Genomic DNA, 19821 nt, shown 5'->3' on the forward strand with positions numbered 1-19821 from the left:
GCGAACAATTCTTCGATAGTTAACTTTTTATAGCGTCTGATATTGTACGTTGTAACGCATATGATGGTGCACATTTACGAAAGCTTTTTTTTCCGAATGACGATAGGTCCAGAACTGATTTTCCGTTTGGAAGCAGCATTGTTCCGCAAATAGAATTAGAGGAGAGCGGCGCAGCGGCCGAGCGCCGTCTCTCTCGGACAAGTGAACGACTTCTTATCGCCGCTTGTGACATCACCATTAAAATTACGATTCAACAGTAAACAATTCGGCTATTTTTCACGAACGAGGTTAAACTGGCCATTTGTTATAGACGGTGAGTGGAGGAAACCGATATTAAACATTAGTGGGTGAAAAATGTAAACTGAAACGGCAAATTTATATTTCGATGTTCTATTATAGTGGAATTTATTCGGTTGCATCGAACCGTTTTAGCGATGATGCTTTATGGCTGATAAAAAGGCACTAAGGAGAGGAATTTATGCGCAGTTAACTGGGCCACTGCACTTCCTCGTATCAAGCATTGGCCTCATCATTTCGCAACTTGGTTGCGAGTGATATTCCCGAATTGCACCAGCAAATTGCAATCGGAATGCCATAAAACCGTATGTTTGAAGAGCGGGTCAATGAAACTTATTTCCAACAAAGAAACCAAAGTTCAAAGATCTTAAGGTCTATTCCAGCCTTTATGCTTAAAATGACCTTATTTTTTGTTTGGAAAATAGATTCTAAGATTCGGAGATCGTGCACAAAAAAGTAGCGAAATTTAAGAATATGCCTCAGATTTGGAATAAATCAGATTCAAATCTATTTATTTAAGAATTGTTGCGTCGAAATAACTTCAAAAATCTACAATCTGATGTTCTACAACTTATCGAAGTTGTAGAACTAAATACGGCAAGCACCACCGACCAAATTTTCTGACCAAGATTTCTTATAAAATTTCTTACCGATCTTCTGTTTCGCAAAGCGACACAAGTATATTCATTGTTACGTTACATATTCTTTTGATGGATTCCCGTAAATCTCTCAAGGCTACCTCGCCCATAAATCGAAGCGATTCGTGTGCTTTTTGAAATATCTCTAACGGTAAGATTGATAGCCAAGCTAAACACTATTTTAAACTGCATATATATCATATTTTTTAATTTATTGTTTATAAAACACCAACCCGAGGCATATAAAATAATCAATACAAACATATGCATGATACATTAAAACAATTACAGTACACAGACGTTCAAACATTCGATTTTAATGGAAACTTGCCCAGTGTATGATAATTGCTTATGGCTAAATAAACATTTACGATCGAAAATTAATAATGGCCGTGGACTGAAACAATATACATTATTTTATGTGAATTCTTATGTACACTAAGAGAGGAAAATTAAAGTAGACTAACAGTATGAGAATCCCAATTTTCTGTAAAATATTTTAAATTCTACTAGAATCTGCGTACTAGTTTTCACTTGTACTCGTATAAAACAAATCCTATACTGTTTCAGGCCATCAACTCTGGCAAACTGCCAATATTTATAATTTTTGACTAACTTGCAACAAGTAATGGGCAATAGACATCACGAGATCGTCATGAAAATAATACAAGAGTAGTATAACAGATTATATTAACAACTTTTGGGAATACGATACGGGATAATAAAAGTCTGGATAACAGTAGTCTGGCTTTTAGACATTAGGCAGAACAAAACATGTAGCGCTTGGAAATTTCTGGATTTAAGTTCCGTATCTGAACAGGATAATACGAACAGGAAAACATGGTTGCCAGTTATCTGAAACGCTTTCCTGTGGCCGGCGAATTAATCTGAGGCCGGAGCCGACGGATGTGCAGCTATTGTTATTCCACACGATGTACATGGACAAACATTACCTCACAACCAAGGCAATGCCGTCATCATATTTCCATTGTGATAATTAAAATTCCTTAAAAACATCGTGTTTGAATAGTGTACCTACGCCATCAATTACGTTTTATTATGAGCATTTTTCTATAGCTTCCGCGAAATCTTTTTTCATCTGCCGTACAAAATTGACTACTCCGTTGTGATGAAATTTCTTACATTTCTTATGAAGCAGAATCCACTAGCCATGTAGAATTTCAGATTCGAGTACCTACAGAAATATCGTGTATTATTTTCGTTCTGATCTTTTCATTTGTACCTATAGTGTGATTAAGTGTAAGATAGAAGTGCTTCTTTTCAAAGAAAAAAGGTAGATGATTAAATTTTTAAGCGTATGATGCGTAACAATTTTCGTATGGTTTTAGTCGTTTCAACAGACCCAAAGCGCAAGCAGACCACCAACAAATAATTATCACGCAAAATCCTACATCCCGTATGTAAACCATCCCAGTTGTACAAACACACACAATTATGAGTGACAAGCGTCGCTCGCGCAGTTCCGCGTTACGACAAATTACGTGGTGAATAAAATAGCAATTGTTATGTTAATTGGCTCTCACGCCCCACTGTAGGGCAATAATACAATAATAAACAAGGATCTGAACTGATCCCGCCATGTGCGCGTTCTCACACTGATGACTGATCACAAGTATTTCTCATTAACTCGCTCAAGGCTGTAGTGTAGCCAAAATATTGATATTATTGATAGATACACAATCAGCAGCTGTCGTGTTATTCAGATTATATTTTTTAGGCTAGATATTAAGATTTCAGTGAAACGAGGTTTTAAATTGTGCTTTGCTTTAAAGAGAGTAAAGCAAGAACATTCTAACGTTCTAAATACTTTGTTGTTCATATTGTGGCAAGAAGCTCCCCATTAATCGTGAACCTATCGTAATGTACCAATTTGTACGAACAAATATAAATAACACGCCCTGGCGTAGTTTGCCTTGTTTCTTCTCCATTCTAATCTATGTGTGCTATTCTGATACTTCCCGCATTAAATTAACACACAATCATTAGGAAATATAAACACTTGAGAATCTAAAAATTAAACATTACAAAGTGTGCGGATTAATTTTTGATTAATCGCACGATCCTCCCACAGTAGCCGGCAATATGATAAATGTTCGCGGCGGATAAACACAAAAGAGCGTTCGTTTAAAATATTTGCAAACCAATAAGCGATGTATATCGCAGCGTCCGAACTTTGAGATTTATCCATCTTTTGGCGTCGTGGAAGTGTACATTAGCCAATATGAATTTATTACAATATGCGCCAAGATTTCAGACAGGTGAGTGTGTATCGGCTATAAATACGTACTAATCGTCTATTAATATTGTATCGAGTTGACGAGATAAGGCATCGTATTAGGGTCGTCTCGAGACGCGCCGCTCCTACATTGTAAACAAAAACCGAAATAATAAACACTCTAATGAAAATATACCACAGCAAAAGGTTGACGATTTCACAAATAACATGTTCAGCGCATAAAACGCGGACGTCGTTTTTATTGCAAACAAGGTAGGTAGTATTTAATAACAACGCTAAAAAATAAAACTCATTACAATATTTGCATAGCGATAACTGTATCGCGATTCGGTTTGTTTTGCACAATTTGTTTAGGCGTATGCGTTAAGCCCGAGTTCTGGGTACACGAAATATCATGTGATATTACGTATATTTAATTTGTTCTAACGTTTTTGTTTATAAATTATAGTTGGCGTGAATTTGTGGTTCAGCTATCACCCGTGAGCCGGGGTGACGATGCGTTTCACCCAGTGTTTACAACTTCACGTTAAGGCGTGTAGTAAATAGACATTACGTAACTAAGGGTAGGTGAAGGGAACGCTGCCAGCGGCGCGATCCTAGCATACCTTTCCGCCATTCATCACGCATCCCAAACGCTCAACACGTATTCGCAGAACATGTGATTTCTTTTGTTTAACGTTAATGCAGACAAATAGACGGGCGATAAATTCGTCCCGACTGTTACACACTGCCAGCGCAGTACCAAAAATAGAAAAATATCAATTGTTTCGCAGTTTGCACGCGTAATACGGACGATAATCAAATAGCAAATACAATTTAAACGATTATTGAAATGATTTCCTTATCATCTACAATCTCTCTTTCTTAAAACAAATGTTCGCGTACCAGTTATCACAAGATCGCATATCGAAAGATGAAAATCCTTACGATCCAAATATTCAACAATCAGCATTTCCATCGACCATTGCTCGCCCCTAGGGGCGACCGAAGTCGACACGACATACAATACGGCTCTATATCACTTGACCCCATCTCCCCTCACTTTACCGCTAAGACGCAGTGATGTATGGCTTCGAGCCGCACAAATTGTGTTGTAAATCTACCCGCAACTTCGCATAACTTATCCCAGTCCCCCCATTTGCAGATATCCGAGGGTCTCTATTATGCAGATGCGACAAGATTAACATTCTACATGTTTCGTGCCCGCAGTGTAAGATCTCAAAGACGTACGATGAAATTTATTTGACTACGAGAATAGGACTACAATTTTTAGGCCAATTGAAAATAGTACTTATTGACATTACCTGTTTATCATACCATAGTTATATAATATATTATCCATATAAAATTCATCCATTATCTACTAATGAATGAACAAAAAATTCCTATTCCCTTCATACTAATTATTCAAAATAATGTGACACTCGAAGATCTTCTTTGAAGAATTGCCTTATTTCTTCGCGATTTTCCACTTACATTACTTATTATGTTGCATTTTAGTGCACAAAAAAGTATTTTTGTTTGTTTGTGTGTACATTAGTATATTTCCTAATCCAGCTACACAATGCTAGGCTTCAGCTTCTAAATTTCCTTGCTGTCTTAAACGGCCACAAAGAAGCACATCAAATGCCATACCTACCACGGACCACCTAGCCATTCGATCATACCGGCGAGTCTTATCGTGGTATGTGCGATAACATTTCGATTAACGATAACGGCTTGACGGACTTCAATATTGAACCCGAGAACAAGGTTGGAGTGACCGTCACACTGTAGCATAATAATTTGAAAGTAAACTGGTAACTACTGGTTGTATTAAATACAGTTTAACGATTTTTATGAGGAAAATACATATTTTTTTGCTAAATTTGTATTCGTAAAATGCACTTTGTAATCGGTAAGATTTAAATTTTTCAGGCGGTTTTTGCAAGATTAGGTACGTGTTAATACATAGTCGCATTTATTACTGCTAAAGACTGAGTAAACTCAATTGTATCATAAATATTTTTCTTTATTAATTGTTTGTAAGTCAACTTGTAAGTACTAAGTACTAACTTCTGAAGACGCGTCAATTTACATTATATCCAAATTAACATTAAACAAAACAGCTTGAATATAAATGAAGATACCACTTAATAATGAATACAAACGAATTTTAGAGGGATTTGATAGAGGCAAGACGCTAATCTATCTTTTGTGATATGTCTAAGCCCAGAGGCGTCTAAAGAGGTATTAATTGTGCAAGGAATGGTTTATTAAACGAGGCAACAAACCCTGTATAAACTCAGTTATTGTTCACACTAATCTAAGTTCGTTTGGATAGCTTCAAATTTAGTCCTTACTATGCCTCCTTATATTTTGTATGCCTACGACATAATAACAGGCGCAATTACAAGAACCAGAGATAAAAAATTCAATAGTATGACTTCAAGTTATTTTGCGACATTTACCAACTTGATTTTGATAACCATAACTTTTGCCTATCCAAACAAACCTATCCTTTACTAAAAAGTAATAACTACCATTTTTATCAATATCGTGGTCTGATTAGGCAGTTAATCCAATATTAGTACAACATCCTTTTTCTTGCATATAAAGAAAGTGTCTCCAACCGTTTCAGTTATGTATCTGTTTTCTCAATTATTATCCAATGTAAATCAAATCACGATACACGCAGAAGCATTCCTATATTAGTTATCAGTTCATTTCAATTTCTAGCCTAGTATCAACACCAGACTACCCTTTATGTTACCCGTTTATTTGAATTTTGATCACCAGGCTACTATGGAGTAATTAAGAACAATATTATTAGCTATCCTTTTATTTGAATTTCCCGGCTAGCCTAGTATGGATACGAAAACGCATTCACTTACCGTCCGCGTCGACCTCATTGATCATGTCCTGTAGTTCCGCCTCCGTGGGGTTCTGTCCTAACGACCGCATCACCGTGCCCAGCTCTTTGGTTGTGATGGTGCCATCGCCATCCTTGTCGAACAGTGAGAACGCCTCCTTGAATTCCGCGATTTGTTCTTCTGTTAGTTGATCCGCCTGCAAGTGGACATAGAAATTGATAGATGGTACATGGGTTATTGTTAACATTTTTCAATGCATGGTGTCGTAAATACTATACCCACATAGGTGATCAGCATAACTAAAGTTAAGTGTTACTAATTTCTGTAAATAGAGCCGAAAATTGTTTATTTATTTATGCACTAATTTTGTCTATAATGACTTAGGAATTAGGGCAAACTTAACCCAAAATATGCACTTAGTTTGACCAGTTACATATACAATTAAGTTAGAAGCATTATCGTTCTCATTATACAAGAATGATTTTCCAAGAAATCAGATTACTCACACTAAAACCTTCAGAAGGTTACTAATTAAAACTTGTGTCATTCCTTACTCATGTTTCCTTGAAAAATCATGTAATATTGATAACATTGATATGATCTCTAATCTTAACTCGATATAAATCATCTATATTCAAAATATATTTGCAAAGTTATCTACACTGATAACCATCTTTAAACACCATATGAGCGACTTAGAGCTATTACGCACTGTCGACCAGTCGCTGGCGACTCAGTCGCCGGCGACTGTGACTTACTATAGTTTAAATAGGGGCTTGCGCACTTAGTCGTCAGTCGTCCAGGAGTAAATCGCCGGCGACTGAGTCGCCGGCGACTGGTCGACAGTGCGTAATAGCTCTTAGAGCTAGCGCGCACGAGCAACTTTGTCTCCGCAACTATTTTGTCTCTCCACCCATGGGCTAGTATGAAAGTGCGCGCACGTAGCGATGCAACTCCCCATACAATTGATGGGAGCGACAAAATAGTTGAGGAGACAAAGTTGCTCGTGCGCGCTAGCTCTTAAAATTACATACAAGGTTTCATATCAACTATACAATGTATTAACAATTTGTAGAAGAAAACAAAAGAATAAATAACAAATTTATCTTGTAAATTGTTAATTCTTTTCTGTTATTTATGAAAATCAATTTACATACCACTGTGACAACCATTGTGAATTGTGTAAGAAATGGCCAAAGACTGAACGAATAATGAGCTTGAACACAACACAGATAAGATTATTACAAGATAATTTTACTGTTTGATTAAACACGTCACACTGCGGGCTACATGTGTAGATATCATTTACTGCATTATAATAAATATTATCATTTTAACATATATATATTTGATATGATTAAATATATCACCGTATTAGATAGCGCTTTACACATGAAATTATTTTATTATTTAAAATATACGTTGTTAGAATGATAAGATGTGATATTTATTTTTATAAAGACAACATACATGTTATCTCATATTTGTATTTGTAACAAAATCAAGTGAAAAAGATGCTATTGGAGGAAAATTATAATAATATGATAAACTTGCAAATGTACTTGTCAATTTTATTATTAAACATGACTACACTAACTTCAATATAATTTTAATCACCAAGTAATTTACTGATAATGGCTTTTAACTGTAATTTTGATAGTAGTATCAGTAAGATTACAATTTTATGCGTCTTATCAAAATTTATCAATATTAAAATTTCATTTGATAAAGACTCAATTATAATATAATCGGCTTTATGTTTCCGCTCTTGAAAATCCCGATTTCAGAAAACAATCCATTTTTTATAAGTCTGTATGAAGTGTGAATTTCTCACCATGGTAACTAAAAATAGGGAAGACAATACACATGATATTGATATACTTATCCGATTAGTGACTTTATATAAATCAATATTATCAATTGGAAACAGGCTATTAAGCACTTAAGATTACAAACATTACAGCTATGTGCGGACAGCACACACCACACCCTGTATCAATAAACTGTATCTTTAGCTAATATTTCACTTCTATGTCAATTTATACTCGTTCAATGGTACCTTTAAATTGTTTTAACATGATTGCTGAACCATTGTCAATACAAGTAGTTATGAAGTACATTTCTGATATTTTTGTAATTAGATTTGGATGTATAAAGTTAAGATCTCAAAAACTTCTCTCTACTTTTAGTTTAATTTCTAAACAATTTATTTTTGTTGAGATCAATGATAATAGACATTTATAAAATTGAATGCACAATAACTAATTTTTATTAGAATATAGGCAATGAGATATGCATTATTATTACACAGGCATACCAAATACAGAAATTCAAGCTGATTACTAAAACATACAATTAAAACTGAAATAATCAAATTAAATCCATTTCATGTTATCAGTAAATCAAACATTGAAAGTTCGAAATGGCATGAATAATACATAAATGTGTGACACATAAGATATATTATTTATGTTAGTACAACAGACACTCGGCACAATAAATAATGCATAGATATCTAATAGTTACCCCATTAAGTGCACAGATAATATAATATAAAACAAATTAACATCGCACTAAAGCTAGCCATTCACAAGTATGAAATTTAAAGTTTCTTAAGTATGAAAAAACAGTCAAAATTATTTATAAATTTCAAGGTTCAACTAAAAACCAGTTATGCTCAACTTACTGGTACTTGAGATTAAAGTATAAATTAATTTTGAAATTTTTGAATACAATATAGATTTGTTAAAACTCAAAATTGAAATTACCTACATAATAAAGGAAAGGAACAAAAAACTGAATGAGATTAAAATTGTAAAGCATATTGATATACCTGTAGAAACCTTACATCGATTACTGAAAACTAGGCAAAAACTGTAGTGTGTAGGTACATAAAATAAAAATAAGCAAAAAACTAAAGTATTACTTTAAAACTGATATAAAGATTAAGGGCGCGTATAAAGTCAAATCACCAATCAACTTTTAGTTGATACGTGTAATATTCAAGACCAAATATAAAAAATAAAATATATGTAAAACTTGATGATATTTTCGATTATATTGTCAGATCAAAAACATAAAATATTGAAATTGACTCGATAGAAAAAATTCACGAAGTTACCTCTAAATTTCACACTTTTACGTTTTTTACTGGACATGGTAATACTTATCATGATTTTTTTTTCATAAACAATTATATTAAAACATTTGCAAGATATTTGTCAGAGCATTTTGTGTAATTACTTTTAGTTTTGGTTTAATCACGATAAAACACTTTTGGCGCTTACTATATTTTTAATTACGCAAGAAATCATCTTCCATCGCACGTTCCGGGAGCTAAAAACATAATTCTATTTCATACATCAGACGCTATCGCTCCGTTGAGACGAGTAGACCACGCTAAAATTGCTGCGCCGCGGCCGTGTTTTATAATTACGCCGAATATTTATTTGTTGAAAATGGTAAACAACAAAATGAAAAGACTTAAGAAACGAGAACTAAAGAAGATTCAAATTGAAAAGATAACTAAATGTCGAAAATAAGTTATAATAGTATTGTTATAATATTAATAAATAACTAATAATCTTATATATAAAAATGAATCGCAAAATGTGTTGGTAAGCGCATGACTCGAGAACGGCTGAACCGATTTCGATAATTCTTTTTTTATTATATTCCTTGAAGTACGAGGATGGTTTTATGTAGAGAAAACGTAAATGTGTACCACGGGCGAAGCCGGGGCTGACCGCTAGTTATAATATAAAAAGATAAGTCTTGATTTACCTATTTGAGAAAGTTTAGTTTCTGTAAAATAATTTCCGCGGGCTGAGTATTGACGCGATAGCAGCAGCAACTATAGATAGGTAAATAAAATTCATAGTGGTACCTAATTCTTACAGTCGCGGTGCAATCAATCAAGTCAAGAAAGATTTATATTATTATTATTACTATAGGCAGATCCTATGTTCGCTCCAGTAAATAATAATATCAATAATATGTAAACCGGTTGTGAATAGTACATATATATATTATATTTACAATCTGTATTAGATAATCATACATAAAATCTATACATAGGTATAACAAATTCGTACGAAAGTCAAAACTGTACTTACATTGAATAGGTATTTTTTATAATACACATATGTATATGTATATATATAATATATTCATAATCTGTATTACATAGTAATATGTAGTACATATCTATACATAAATATAGTTTTTAGAATTTTTGTATGTCTGTCTGTATGTATGTCTGGGCTCTAATTTTGGTGCAGATATAGCTTGAGACCTGAGAAAGGTCATAGGATGAGTTTTATCCCGTAAATAAAAAAAACTGTCTGTGTTTGTCTGTTTGTTTGTACACGCTAATCTCCGGAACTACTGGACGGATTTGAATGAAAGTTATTTTGTTGTGTAGGTACTATTATATTATCCGGGAAATATAAAATAATAATTTATTTTGAAAACTGAAACACCTGATGCAGAACCGCAACAGACCACCTAAACTATAGATTCATTTGAGAAAGTTTATCCAGGCGAGTTAGGATATTATTATTTGTGTAAATTCTGTAAATTCGTTTCCGCGAGTTGAGTATTCATGCGACGATATTTATAGATACCTACATTCATAGTGGGTACCTACAATTTACAAAGACACTTTTTATACTTAGTTATGTAGGTACCTAATTCCTACGGTCGCCTTGCAAATGCAATCAATCAAATCGGGAATGTTTTATAATATTATTATATATATATACTTATATATATTATAGTATTACTATAGGTAGATTCCTATGTTTGCTCCAGTAAATAACCAATACAAGTTGTGAATAGTAACTACATATTATATATATTTACAATCTGTATTAGATAATAATATTACAATCACATAGGTATCAAAAAAAATTGTACGAAAGTCAAAACTGTACATTGAATATTTTTACGGATACCTACTTGGGGCGTGATTTTCAATCGATATAGGAGCCAAAAATATAGGTACATAGTTTATAGAATTTTTGTCTGTTTGTCTGTATGTATGTCTGGCTCTCTAAGCTCTAACTTTGATACAGAGATAGCTTGAGACCTGAGAAAGGACATTGGATAGGTTTGTTCCCGTAAATCCTAAAAAAACTCTATGTGTCTGTTTGTTTGTACACGCCAATCTCCGGAACTATTGGACGGCTTTGAATGAAAGTTATTTTGTTGTGTAGGTATTATCTGGGCAATATAAATATACAAATTCGAAGATCTAGAATGTATGATGAGGGACCCTGAGATCACACTCTAACATTTATAGGAGTGACGTCAACAAAAATTGTTGCGTCTGATGGAAATTTTCTGTTGATTAAAAAAAATCAAAGATCTGGAACATCTGATATAGACCCATAAGAGCCCAGCTACACATTTATAAGAATGATTTTATTTTTAGAATAATTGCTGAGTCGAAAAATTTCGTACAATCTAATAGTCCATTGAATAAAAAGTTCTAGAGTGCGTGAGTTAGTAACGTAAGATGTTTCTTCGGAAACATGTCAAGAGTCCCTAGGTAATAAACATACTAAAACCCCGGGCCACTAGGAGGAGCCCCGGAGTGGGGGGAGGGGGAAAATGGGTCCATTTTTTCATTTTTCGCTTAAATCTCAAAAACGGTACATGTTAGAGAAAAACTTTCAAGGAAAAGTTAAAAGGCCATAAAATTATCTACAAGTTGTACCTGAATCATTTTTTCCTATATCCTACCGTTTCTGAGTTATACGCAGTAAAACATGATTTTGGCTCAAACAATTTCCACATCAATCGATCAAAAAATATTTCTTTCTTCCAAAAAACTCAAAAGTGCAACTTGTGACCGGTACTGATAGATTGCTCTTAATTAGGTCTATAATTGGTAAAATAAACACATTCCTCCATTGAAGCCTTTAGGAGGAATCGATTGTCAAAATATTATATTATGGTAGTTTGAGTTACTGAACTTGATCTTTTTATTTTTTTCTTCCTTAAAACTCAAAAGTGCAACTTGTGACTGGTACTGTTAGATTGCTCTTAATTAGGTCTATAATTGGTAAAATAAACACATTCCTCCATGGAAGCCTTTAGGAGGAATCGATTGTCAAAATACTATATTAGGGTAGTTTGAGTTACTGAACTTGATCTTTTTATTTTTTTCTTCCAAAAAACTCAAAAGTGCAACTTGTGACCGGTACAGATAGATTGCTCATAATTAGGTCTATCATTGATAAAAATACTAGATTCCACCATGGAGGCGTTTACGGGGAATTGAATTTTATTAGGGTAGATACGATACTTGAACTTTTTATTTTTTTTCTTCCAAAAAAACTCAAAAGTGCAACTTGTGACCGGTACCGATAGATTGCTCATAATTAGGTCTATCATTGATAAAAAAAACCAGATTCCACCATGGAGGCCTTTAGGAGGTATTGAATTTTATTAGGGTAGTTACGATACATGAACTTTTTAACTAACTACCCTAATAAAATTCAATTCCCCGTAAACGCCTCCATGGTGGAATCTGGTATTTTTATCAATGATGGACCTAATTATGAGCAATCTATCTGTACCGGTCACAAGTTGCACTTTTGAGCTTTTTGGAAGAAAAAAATAAAAAGTTCATGTATCGTAACTACCCTGATAAAATTCAATTCCCCGTAAACGCCTCCGTGGTGGAATCTGGTATTTTTAGCAATGATAGACCTAATTATGAGCAATCTATCTGTACCGGTCACAAGTTGTACTTTTGAGTTTTTTGGAAGAAAAAAATAAAAAGATCAAGTTCAGTAACTCAAACTGCCCTAATATAATATTTTGACAATCGATTCCTCCTAAAGGCTTCCATGGAGGAATGTGTTTATTTTACCAATTATAGAACTAATTAAGAGCAATCTATCAGTACTAGTCACAAGTTGCACATTTGAGTTTTTTGGAAGAAAGAAATATTTTTTGATCGATTGATGTTGAAATTGTTTGAGCCAAAATCATGTTTTACTGCGTATAACTCAGAAACGGTAGGATATAGGAAAAAATGATTCAGGTACAACTTGTAGATAATTTTATGGCCTTTCAATTTTTCCTTGAAAGTTTTTCTCTAACATGTACCGTTTTTGAGATTTAAGCGAAAAATGAAAAAATGGACCCATTTCCCCCCTCCCCCCACTCCGGGGCTCCTCCTAGTGGCCCGGGGTTTTAGTATGTTTATTACCTAGGGACTCTTGACATGTTTCCGAAGAAACATCTTACGTTACTAACTCACGCACTCTAGACCCCCCTTGGAGGGACTCATTCAATGGACTATAACCAAATTAATCAAAATAAAGTTCTGGAGGAATGTGTGTCGTCGACTGCGTATGTTTATTTAAAAATAGTATCTATACTCGCTATTTCGACAGACTTTTTTTACGGATTCGTGCTCTATACTGTTTCCCTAATATTGTTTTTTTTTATATATTACATACAGACAGTTTTTTTACTGTTTTATAATATGTATAGATTATCATTAATAATTATAAACAAATAATAATAAAAAGACATATTACATAATTTGTGATGATTTCAACTTCACTGTTCTATACAATTATTTTAGACAACATACCTACTAACTACCGAAAATACGCGTTGAACGAGCGAAGAATATTGTGTATAATTTAGCGTGCGATGAACTTTACGTACGTTGGATGAGCCGGGTGTATGAGGGTATTGTGAGGGCGCGCGGCATGGCGCGTAATGGGCGAGGCTTAATCGTAGAATTATCTGGCTTTATACGCCCTCTTAAGTATTACATAGCAATGTAATACATAGAAAAGGTAAACTAGGGCTTATATCAGGTAAATGAAGACACCAACACTAATTGAATTATGTGCCTAATAAGGCTTCATTCATCATTACTTGATTATGGAGACATTTTTTAGTAGTTCAACACACTTGAGGTAATATTTAGAGTTCTAAATGCAATTATTGTTGTTTCTATGTCACTTAACATTTTGAATAATACTTTGTTGTATTATCAGTTGTAATATTAGCATAACTAACAAATATTGTTTGTTTTCTTACATTTTTCACTTATAAACTACTCACCATTGCCTTAGTTGAAAGTAAACTTGGATTGACCCAATAGAACTAGAGAAATCAAGTTGCTTAAGGCTATGTGGGTATAAGACCGGCGACTGGTTCAAGTGCCGTCGGGTTGGACGTGGTTTGCTTACAATATTAACTAGAATGTGTCACACAGTTAAGCATTAAACGAGGAAAGCTAACGGAACTAGTTTGCTGAATTACGTATGAAAACTAAGCGAGAATGATGAGTCAACGGGCGTTTGACAGGTGCGCCCGGCCGATCGATCCGCGACACTGGGGCGCGACACCGTCTCAAATACCAACAAACGATTCAAATTGTTCCTTCCGAAGCTGTTACCAATCGAGCCCTCAAACAGAGTCCGTTAAATAAGCTCGAAATCCAATGAAACGTCATCTAGCTGTCGGCAACACCTAACAAACTATGGCGACGGACGTTTCTCGAGCTATCGTAACGGTCGCCGATGGGATTTCGTTCTCAAATTGCACTTCGTCCCCTTTACCAGCATCCGAATGTTCCCAAATATATCCTCTTCATAGCTTCGCCTATGTACTCATTCCGCAATGCGGTAAAAAACGGCCATCACAATAATAATGGAGGCCGTCATCACTATAAACACCGATAAACCGAAGCTCCGAAATATACCCTGGAATAGGTACGGGACGCTTCCTAGAAAACACTTCCGGCTTTTTTTTGAAGAAAGGACACTCACCATAGTCGATTAACTTGGATTATCAGGAGCTACACTAAAAAAATCACAGACTACGCCGCAAAGCGACCACACAGACCGACGGTTGAACGAATACTGCCGCCCTCAGTCGCGCGAGCGGCCGCGCCGGGAAACTCGCGACCGTGCGCCGCGCGAATCGTTCGTAATCGTTCAATCGAATCGCCGCACTGTCATGACCGGTACCGATTCTTATTCGTTCACGACAACTTTTCGTATCGTTGCGTTTTGTACATGCAAGTCCATGTCTCGGGACGCACGGTAAGAGATTAGAGCGGATCCGCGAAGGATAGTCGGTTTTATATTGGGCGGACACGGTGGCACGAAGCGGCTAGCGGCGCGCGCCGATTGGGCGTCCCATACCTGCAATGCGTCACTGCGGCGCGCGCGCGAACCGGCTACCGCCTGCCGGCCGCGGCCGCTGCGCCACGCCGCACCGCGAACGGGCGCGCTGCCCCAGTTCAGGCCCGCCTCACCCGCCGCAGTGCCGCCCGACTAACGAGATATCAGCTGGCGGGAGTGCGCAGGCTTCCCGCCGTCGCCGGTGCCCTTACCTTGTCAATGCGTAATACGCGCCTCTCTAGACATCACAATGCAATTATTGTTCAATAACAATTACTCATTCCTGTTGTTGCTGGCTTTTCAATCTTATCTTACGCCGAATTTAAAAATATTTCATGATGGAAATGCAATTATTCTTTTAAAAACAAAGCTTAAACTAATACCAAAACTTATCATTATGACATGTAGTTGTTAGTTGTTACCTTTAGGAACCGACATCACAACAAAACAACATTCCTAATAAAAGTACTTATCTAATAATAATTCTTCAATTTGCACGTTATAAAACTTTTCAAAAGACGAGTTGGTATTAAGAATATTTACAGTGTATTTACACTTAATTTTATTTACATAGGTACCATTTATTTTAACATAAATAAATAACATTATACAAAATAATTATTACCTGAATTCAATTAAAGTGAATTTAATTTGGATTATAAAACACTTAAAGCTAAAACCACAGAACAGTAAAAACATAATGCATACCTTTTTTTTTTTTTTTTTTTTTTTATAGTGGGGAAATCTTCCAAAGATACCCACGGCCCCCGGGGAAGGAGCCGTGGGTTATGTCGGATTCTTACCGACTAAAACCCCACTGTGTTCCGTCGAGCCGCTTTAATGATGGGGCCGCGGGTATTTGTTGGAATTCTTCCGCGACCCCCTCGGCGGCAGCCCATCTCCAGGCCAGGCGCAAGCCAAGAACAGGAAAGGTAGTTTGCCTGCTCTTCCCTCCCACATAATGCATACCTAAAATATTCATAATTCATCTGATGAAATCTTTATTAGACTCACAAGTCACAACAAACATTAGTTTGTTAAAATCGATTAATCGATATCGATTTTTGCTTCTGTGGTCGTTACAATTTGACAACAAGAATTAGTAATTAGTGTCATTCTATGTCATTCTGTCATAAATGACATATTTATTGCCACACTAAAAATGTCATTGACTGTTTGACATATTATTTAAAGTTTTAAAAACAGCTGTAGATAAATGTTAAAAAAAAAATGAAATAAAATGTTGTGTAAAATGATCATAATATGAAATAAATTCTGTAATAATAATAATAGATTATTATAATTACATTTAATACCTATATTGTGTAGTTGGAAGAATGTCTCGAGTAGTGCACACAAGACATTCTTGTGTATATTGGAATTCTTGCCGCCTTTGGGTTCTGAGATATTATCGAGCGTTTCATGTGCCAAAGAAAATTCTTATAAAAGCGTTGGAATTTACTTTTAAATATACAGATAAGCTTGATGCTGTAAACTAGTTTCTAGAAGCTTTTAATAGCATTGTGGAAGCGAATCGTACTTACGAAAATGGTCTAGCCCTGTCTAGCCGTTGAGACTTTTTTAATTTTTTAATTAATTTCGTTAATTACTTTCATCTTATCAAATGGGTAGACGTTATTTAAATAGCTGAAGACACTGCACAAGTATAGCCTAAATATATCTAAACTTTTAACATTTTTCTGTACCCTCATGCGGACAATATTTTTCCTTGGTTGCCACTTGTTGAATGACCGATAAAGGCCATGTTGGAGTTTATTTCCAAACATCGTTAATATTATGTAGTCTATCATTTTAAATGTACTTATGTAGATAATATACTAGTTTATAGTTTATCATTTAATTTCTTTGTTTTAAATTTTTATTGATTTGACCAACCACCATGATAAGACTTCAGCACCTATTATTTTTCTAGTTTTATTCTTAACATAATTTCATTTTTGAATAATAATATGTAAATCATATTAAAACCGGTAACAGGTAACCCCCTAAAAAAAAAAAAAAAAACAAGCCCAGCCAGTCACTACCACATCACTACGTCTTATTTAATTATTTCTTTTAAATTTCGAAAATTTTATTTGAAAACCGGCCCAGTAACTAAGTATATTCGGATATTATATTTTGGAAAAAATGAACTTAACAAACACATATTCTTTGTTATACAATATACAGGTATGTTACTTTCCAATAAATATATGCTTAGATTCAATTATAATATGAACCACACCATCCTAAGAAATGAATGTACCTAAATATTCTATTTCGATAATAATTTATGTAAGTACCTAATAGGAAAACATACAACATCAACAATTTCAATCTTTTAATTTTGTTAATTGTGTTTTAATTTTATGTACCTAGTTGCGATAAGTAAAATCGTATACATAATTTTTTATTTGAACAACATATTAGTTTCTCACCATAATAATATAACCTGAATAAGATCTCAGGGATGTCTCATAAAAAAGCTTGGGGTTACGTGATACAAAGGCACATCCACCCGTAAAGGAAATAAGTCAGTGAAACGTGGTGAAACAGACGTGAATTGCATCCCTATCCCTTTTTATTTCTCATACAATTCCGACCAATCTCTCAATTTACTTTAATTTGACAGACTGGCGCGTCTTTTGTGATGTAAAAATGATATTTTCTTATACTAATGATAAAATGTCTGAATGTATTAAATAACAGTTTAGTTTGTAACGGATTGAGAAGCGAATACTTACCTACATTCCTTTTTTATATTGTGTATCTGACAATGAACATGGTTGATAATTCGGTATGTTCTAATCGATCTATTTAGTTTACCTCTTAGAGTTTACCTATGTTGATTTAATTATAATATGTCCTCCGATTCTCCGAACGAAATATCTATATTTAAATTCAACTAAATCTGTCGAGCGGCTCTGTAATGAAAACGTAACAGACATACAAACACAGAACCTACCTACTTTCAAATTAACATTAATACAATTCACATAAACAATTGCCTATCCTAAGTCCATATAGCCAAAATTTTCCCAAAGGACCGGGAGGGTATAAAAGATTAGCCCTCTTTTCGGTAAACACTCGTCGGGTTTAATAATACCATGACCTAATAGCTTAATTTAAGGGTGTGGCTTGCACGCGATCATAGTCACTCTAGTGTTGAAAACTATTATAAACACCTTGTTGATTTTACGTAATCTACGGCTGGTGAAAGATTGATATCGAATACTTGACGTATGCCAGCGTTGATACCAAGTTGATACAAAGTGATAATGAATGTGACGATAAATAATATTATGCTCATTTATATCCTGTGTGTAAAACGTGTCTGCGTGTTCTTAATATTTTTTTAAATATTTTACTTTTTTGAAAGAAATTGCAAGACCTTGTGCCCTGTGTGCGAGACCCAAACAAATAGGAGAGACTGGTTCTGGATTGACATAGTTTTCCTAAACCTGACTTATGGTTAGGGAGCCAGGTGCAAATTTGGTTAACTATTTCCTCTCAAGAGATAATTCGTCAGACGCATGAGAGTATAGTATTATAAAGCCTCGTGAACGTCAGCTGGCGCTCGGTTGGGGGGGTGAGCGGTTGTAGCCTCCCACGCACATAGGAAAAAAAATACATTCATTCATTCATTTCCTCTCAGCTAAAAATTTGTCAAATTGTAGCTAACCCAATATCTCAACGAAAAAAAATAGTCAGCTGGTTACAACATGGTGTATTATACGTCAGCTGGTGTCTCGAACATGAAAGTTAAATTTAAAGAAAAATTTATTTTCCGTTATTTCCTCTCAAACAAAAATTTACCTGATGATAGCTTATATGTAACTGTGGATAAATATATATGTCAGCTGGCTGTATCTTGGTGGAAAAACCGTCAGCTGATACGGGAGGCTACAACCGCTCTTCCCCCCAACCGAGCTCCAGCTGACGTTTACGAGGCTTCATAATACTATACTTTGATGCATTTTACTAATTACCGCTTGAGAGGAACTTGGTCATAAAATCTGCTGCTGGCTCCCGGACCATTATTTTAATACAATCATTCAATAAATAGTCAAAATATACAATCATGTTGTTGATGTCTTTCAGTCATTAAATAACTTTGCTTTTTTTAAATATTATATGAATAATATTTAGAAAATGGATTGTATAGGTATATAAGCATGTGATGTACAGTCCATGGTCATTCTCTCATATGTAGGTATTTGCGGCAGTCAATATTTCGGGGATAGCAGCTCATGTAGCCCATTAAAATTTGCTCTTTTCCCTAAAACCTGACAATTTGCGGGACGTAAAGCTGTGGAAAGCTAAGAAGTGAGGTTGCAAATATTAAACCATAAACTGCATCTTTATCTTATCTTCTTCAAAGAGGGTTACAATCACAGGTTACAATGATGTCTTATAGCGGTATTATTTCCATCCAGAAAAATGACAGAGATCGTCTCGCGCCATTACCACAGAATACATAATATGTAGTAGCTAAACGCTACAGAACGGACACTCTCCGCCTCCCGCCAAAATTAAACACTTACCTCACCCCGCACGATCAGTCTAAAAATGGTCCAAATTTTTCTACAGGGACGATACTTAACTTAAAGTAATTT

General features: G+C 34.9%; 1 protein-coding gene across 2 annotated transcripts in view; it reads right to left on the bottom strand.

Moving 5' to 3' along the window:
* The window catches only part of LOC149903132 (calmodulin), a 32682-nt gene extending 17640 nt beyond the window's left edge, over positions 1 to 15042 (bottom strand). The window contains exons 1-2 of one of the 2 annotated variants that reach the window (XM_090109571.1): positions 14849 to 15042; positions 6066 to 6240 (exon numbers count right to left, since the gene is read on the bottom strand). In XM_090109571.1, coding sequence (XP_089965697.1) covers positions 6066 to 6240; positions 14849 to 14851 — 178 coding nt within the window. In that variant the 5' untranslated portion in view covers positions 14852 to 15042. Of the gene's footprint in view, positions 1 to 6065; positions 6241 to 7201; positions 7232 to 14848 lie in introns of those variants that run through there. The other variant, XM_090109570.1, reaches the window with a different exon arrangement.
* Positions 15043 to 19821: the final 4779 nt, after the last annotated feature.

The sequence above is a fragment of the Colias eurytheme genome, chromosome 14 (genome assembly GCF_061535395.1).
Source record: "Colias eurytheme isolate Ceu_HAF_F1 chromosome 14, ilColEury1 Martin Lab GWU primary, whole genome shotgun sequence".
Classification (NCBI taxonomy): domain Eukaryota; kingdom Metazoa; phylum Arthropoda; class Insecta; order Lepidoptera; family Pieridae; genus Colias; species Colias eurytheme.